Source organism: Hyposmocoma kahamanoa, unplaced genomic scaffold (genome assembly GCF_003589595.1).
Source record: "Hyposmocoma kahamanoa isolate Upper Pololo Valley unplaced genomic scaffold, ASM358959v1 88, whole genome shotgun sequence".
Taxonomy (NCBI): Eukaryota; Metazoa; Arthropoda; class Insecta; order Lepidoptera; family Cosmopterigidae; genus Hyposmocoma; species Hyposmocoma kahamanoa.
Genome location: NW_020654466.1, coordinates 14,523,543 through 14,529,591, shown reverse-complemented (window position 1 = coordinate 14,529,591; position 6,049 = coordinate 14,523,543). Strand labels below are relative to the sequence as shown.

Genomic DNA, 6,049 nt, shown 5'->3' with positions numbered 1-6,049 from the left:
GTGCACTAACTAGATGCTGCAGGCATACAATAATTGCCAAAGTCCGGAGAGTCAGGCCACAACACCTATATTCTACTAAGGTTGATATCTATCTTATTTTTGTGTTTACTAGGCAATCATGATCGCAGAATTGTTTAGTAGTCAAGTGAGAATAGTGTAGTGAGAGTACCCACAAAATTTTTCAATCTCTTTAGAAATTGCGTAATATATTTAAACTATGATAATTTGGAACAAAATTATTTATGTCCCATTACTGGTACTATGCAATATTATATTTATATTGTGCCTGGTAATGAGGTAATAAGGTAATGATGAATAATAAACAGCCAATTATACAAGAGACCTTTTATTTACATTTCACACGAGACCTTAGGTAGTAAAGCAATACCTCTGTTGAATTTGTTTCATTTAAAATATTTCTTCACAAATCCAAGAAAATAATGAATTAATGGCTAACTTGGCCAGGGATTACACTACATTATACTATGATAGGCATTAATAAAAATGAAGGCTTCATCCTGGAGATGTACTTAAGTGTGTAGTATAGCAGATATCAAATTATGTATAAGGTTTATTATTTTGCAGTTATAATTTAGAGTTTAAATAGTATGTAGGAATTCAAAGTGTACCCTCTAGACTTCCAAGTTTATTCTCTGTATGTCAAATCTATACCTGTTTTGTTTTTATTCCCTGTAAACCAAGCGCTGCATTAGACGTAGCTGAAATGATTTTAATTACATTACAGACATAATTGTTATGTAATTACTAGAGATATGCAATATTAATCAGTGTGTTAATAATTAATATTATGGTAATATCAAAATTTCATCACAACTTAATCATACCTACAAGTAAAACAAGTGAGTGCATTGATTTTTTCTTAGTAAGTCAATGAGTGTGTGGCTCTATTAAACTTTAAAAAAATTAAACATTTGAAAAAATATATAAACATTTGAAAAAATATGACAGTAGATAGTGATTATTAGCTTTGATCTCACAATGATTGTGATTCATCTGTTTTTACACTTGGTTTATTAAAAAGTATGGTATAGGATATAGTATGTTCTAGGTAATAAGGTAATGATCACACAACATAACAAGTTATTTATCTGTACTGTGCTGTAAGCAACATCATTATTGTAGATCAATAGTTTCTTAAATTAAACATAAAGGGAACAATTTAGTATGTATTTAGGTATAGCAGGCTGTGTTGACGAGAACATGTCTGGCAAAGGTGCGTGCAATAAAATATCAGTGATATACGACGTGGCCCGGTACTATATGGGAAATACCAGCTGCAGCGCCTGTTGGTGGTTGTTGCTCAGCTGTAAAAGATGAATGATATTATAAATCATTTTATATCAGGTGTCTACAAAAGTTTGAACTTGTTGCGCTTGGGAATTTTGCATGTGAATGAGTTATGTGTTTATGCTGTGGCAGAGAAAATGGTAGTTATTGCAGCTTAACACCTTGTGAAGAGTTCGTCCAGGCCTGGGCTATCTTGAATAAATAAACGCACACGATTGATTCGGATGTAGGATTATTTAAAAAATATGCAGATAATCCGTTGTTGCGGATGCGGCATCCCTAGTACACTATTCGCTTATATGTACAAAACACCCAGAAGCCGAGCAGGACATATGTTTGCACGTGAATAAGTAAAAGTTACCCGCGTCATCCAGTAGTTTGCAAAGTAGGCATGGAAGGCCTCGTTGTAGGACAGGCCCTGGTCGCGCGCGATCGGCGCCACCTCGCTCAGCGCGAGCGGCACGCGCGCCGCTGGCAGCAGCGCCAGCGCGCCGTACAGCTGCACCAGGCGCCAGCCAGCAGAGTTGCGTCGTACCTGCCAGCGTACAGTTAAATGTCTCCTACACTAGTGCTCCCAAACAAAATAATATCCCAATCGGGCAAATTACGCCTCTTTTGCTAGATATCCTTTCTAATGCGCAACACCATTATTCCACTTCAGAACTCGCATACACCCAATGGTTATCGGTTCCTGACAGATGACCGCCACTGCCCCATCAGCAGTTCGACTTGCTAGTAATCCGAATTTTGTCAGCTTTGTGTGGTGATCTGCCGAATAACCTTATTTGGATTCTATCCCAAGAAAAACCTAAACATTGCTACGAGTCCTAAAACCGTAATTATAAAAGATTTATCACTCTATGCAGACTATCAATGAATGCAGAATCATTCTTTAAATTTAATATGTCTAACTGTAATTACTATCCTTTATTAAACCAAATGCGAGGCTGCATATTACTTTGCATTAAAGTTAACGAATATTTTTGAAAATAAGCACAAGACTTGTAAATAAATGTTATTATACTGTAATTGTGTCACAGTATACAAGAGGCATGATTTAAGTTTGACAACCCTACTCACCTGGATGCCCATCTGCCGCGCTCGTCTCAGCAACGCCTATAACAAACACAAAAATTATGTAATAAAAAAGAAAACCAATTCTATTACATTATTTCAATTATTCGTTAAAGCGTGCAATTGACATAAAAAAAAAGTAATTAAATACTAACCTGCACAAAATGAAAGAGGCAACCTTGTACTCGAGTGTGAGTGACAAATTCGAGAGCAGCCTGAAGTGCTCGTAATCTGTCACAATAACGGCCGGACGTGGGTTGTCAGCCTCCTGCCAAATTCTTTGCAAGACCGCTTCGTAAAGCGGCCTCCTCCTGTTCTCCATGAGAACCATCACGGGGTGGTAGAAGTGGCCTTCTATAACCACGTGAATTGTGAGAATTTGGTAGGCGGGCAACCCCGCCGCCTGGCTGCAGACTCCTCCGCCAGAGCCGCATCGAAGACACCATGGTCTCGTACAAGAGGTGCGGTGCGCCATCTGGATGTCTGTACATACAAAGTCAAATTAGATTATGCGGCGGAAGCATTGACCCTACCAAGACGGAAGGTAGGTATAAATCAATGCATCAACGAAAGGCTGACTGATGGAATCCAATCTTTTTTTTTATAATCAAGTGACAGGATGGAGAAGTCGTGCGCCTTATTTGTGAGACATAAGTTGACAAGTCTCATGTGCCTGTAATTTCACTAGCACCCTTACCCTTCAAAACCTGAACACAGTAATGCTGACATTACTGCTTGGCGGCAGAAATAGGTAAGGTGGCAGTACTACCCTGGACGAATTCTTTCACAAGGAGCTCTACTGCTACTAAAACAATTAGTTAACAAAGAGCGTCCTGGGTTTTTGAACTTTATATACATCACGAAACATATGAATAAACTGATGTAGGTACAAATACATTTATGATTTTTTTAAATAGAAGCTTTCATACCTTGTTACTTCCTCTCGGTATAAAGTATTCAAGGGAGTGCTCTCGGAAGCAGCTCTCCTTTTGAGAGCCTGGAACATATTGTTCCTGTAGAAATAAAATGTATTATTTTATTAAACAGTATCAAAAAAGTGACAATGGTGTTCTACAACAATCTTACTTACTTATATTGTTTTCTAAAATCTTACTTCTATATTCTATACTGACTGCTTCTTACTACTACTACTAATACTATTTACATAGTTTTCTAAAAGTACAAGAGGTAACACATGTACTTCTCTATTATACATACAACAATAATAGTTAATCACATTCATATTATTTCAAATTGTGTGAGTAAAATAAGAATGAGTCAAAGAATAGTATCTAAGTAAGTGTTCTTTGCAAAAGTCTCCAAAGGTAAAGTAAAGTAGTTACTGGGCACAAGGCAAGAACTTTATTTATTTTATTATACAAGTAGCTCCAAGGAAGCAAAAAAGGAAGAAAGGAAGAAAGCAAGAAAGGTTGATACAATATTCAGAAAAATGAATTACCTACTTAATTCTTCATATAAGACCTACATTAAGCGATTTCTGTAAGACTCGCTGAACATAAAAACGACAAATAAATTCACTTACCGGCTCTCAACCCAAGGGGTAGGGTCATGGTCGTGTACGCCAGTGATGGGGCCTGGCTGCCCATCCTTCATCGTCCAGCGTGCTGGACATCGGTTGCTGTGGCAGCGCATGTAGATGGATGCTCCCCGCGCTCGAGAGGCAACATAAAAGTGGCCATCTCGTGCGTACCACTGCGCATCACCTTTGAAGCTCTCGATCTGCATCCTCGAACTCTGAAACACAAGTTTAAAATTTTTAGAAAGCTCTAACTGTATTCCAAATCGCGCGCGATTCGCAACTGACGAAAATTTTAAAAAACTTAACTTAACTTTATCCTTAAATGTCCAGGTAGTTTGTGATTCTCAATTGAAGATAAGAGACATAGTGGCACACTGGAGGGGCAGTACACATGATGCAAGGATTTTCAGGGAAAGTCGAATTCGGCAACAATTTGAAAATGGGGAATTTAGTGCCCGTTTACTAGGAGATTCAGGCTATGGTTTAACAAATTATTTGTTTACACCAATCCAGAATCCCCGTGGTGTGAAGGAAGAGTCTTACAACAGAGCACACATATTGACAAGAAACCCAATTGAAAGGTGTTTTGGAGTATGGAAACAGAGGTTTCGTTGTCTATTGCATGGATTTAGTGTAACACTAAAAAATGTAAAATTGTACATTGTAGCACTTGCTATACTCCACAATATTGCCATCGATATGAAAGAAGACATTGATTTTCTTGAACCTCACTTGTCTGAAAATGATGATAATCAACAAATGCCAAGGAGAGATAATGATAGCCGATCTGGCCAAGAAACAAGAAGATTGTTCATTGAAACACACTTTTAGCTGTAGCATTGTATTATTTTAATTTAGATTTTAACAACAAAATTTCCAATTTTAATTTTTCAACTTGAAGGTCATGCTCTTCTTTAATAAAACTCTGAGCTTCTAACATATTTTTCATTTTTAGCTCATGTTCCTCCCTTATGCAATTGACAAGAACCATATGGCGCTCTCTTGTGAAGTCCCGTTCCTGAAATAAATAGTTTGTTATTAAATACAAATCACCATGCCATTAATTCTTTTACCTAAATTAAATGTTGCAATTTTATTTTACCTCACATTTTGCAGTCTGTTCATTATGCTTCATTTCATTAAATGGTAGTTTCCGTTTTGTTCCACAAGGTTTAAATAAATTAATCTTCTTCACAGGTTGTGGTGTGATATTCTGATACAAAAAACCAGACATATAAATAAATAAATAAGCAATTTTTAAATATTGTATGAATGTATAGAGGTCTGCATAATACAGACATTTATTAATAAATTTAAATTATCAAACCTCTTCCACATTCTCTTTCTTATCTAATGGAGTGAGAACATACTCTTGTGTTGACATGACACATTCCACCTCTTGATTCTAAAATAAAATAGAAAAATGTGTATTAAAGTTATACTTATATCATAGACTCATAAAGATATAATTTTGTAACTGTCTCACAATTATACTGTCTACATTAAATAAAATTCATGCAATGCACAATAATAAAAAAATTATAAGACCCTCACCGCTATGCTGTCACTGTCGAAGATATTTGAATCTGTTTCAAATTCCTGTGGAATCATACTTAAGATGTCTATTGTTTCCGGATCTGGGCTAGGAGGCTTTGGTCCTCCACCAGTACATTTGATAGATGTCTTTACCTGGGACATATTTTTTTTAGCATCTAATTTCATTGTACGCCATTGTTGTTTTATTTCAGCTAAATCTCTCTCCCGGCTATTTAAATTCATTAAATCTGAAAAACATTTTGTCTCAATTACGGTTAGAAGAATACAAGAAACATTAAACAAAAGGCGTGAAACGTGGTATTTTACAAACCTTTTTGTTACTGTGTGCCAAGCAATGGTCTTACTTTTATTGGGGCTCAACTGTACATTACCATCGCACGAGTTGAGAGTTGAAATTAATATGGTGAATAGATTACATAGTTAGCAGTGTAATCCTAAAATATTAGCTTTAGGAAACTCGTAGTTTTGATAATAAAAATTATTGAAATATTCGAAAATATATGATAGGAAACGGGTTTTATAGGTTAGGAAAGCACAGCGTTTGGTTGTTGCAGTATTTTTTTTGAAATA

The 6,049-nt window shown here is 36.2% G+C and overlaps 1 protein-coding gene across 1 annotated transcript; it reads right to left on the bottom strand.

Moving 5' to 3' along the window:
* Positions 1-338: 338 nt before the first annotated feature.
* LOC113235672 lies at positions 339-5,706 on the bottom strand. Its single transcript, XM_026471509.1, has 8 exons — positions 5,477-5,706; positions 5,250-5,327; positions 3,926-4,137; positions 3,312-3,395; positions 2,538-2,865; positions 2,389-2,424; positions 1,670-1,843; positions 339-1,325 (listed from the first exon to the last, which is right to left on the bottom strand). The coding sequence occupies exons 1-5, from the start codon at positions 5,699-5,701 to the stop codon at positions 2,643-2,645; spliced, it is 822 nt and encodes a 273-aa protein (XP_026327294.1). The 5' UTR covers positions 5,702-5,706; the 3' UTR covers positions 339-1,325; positions 1,670-1,843; positions 2,389-2,424; positions 2,538-2,642.
* Positions 5,707-6,049: the final 343 nt, after the last annotated feature.

What these genes read in the sequence shown, in the direction of transcription:
- LOC113235672 (XM_026471509.1), bottom strand. Translation starts at nt 5,701, where the DNA reads ATGAATTTAAATAGCCGGGAGAGAGATTTAGCTGAAATAAAACAACAA. An exon ending in AGAAAGAGAATGTGGAAGAG is followed by an intron (nt 4,138 to 5,249) that starts GTTTGATAATTT and finishes CTTGTGTTTCAG; the next exon opens with AGTTCGAGGATGCAGATCGA. An exon ending in ACCCCTTGGGTTGAGAGCCG is followed by an intron (nt 3,396 to 3,925) that starts GTAAGTGAATTT and finishes TTATTTCTACAG; the next exon opens with GAACAATATGTTCCAGGCTC.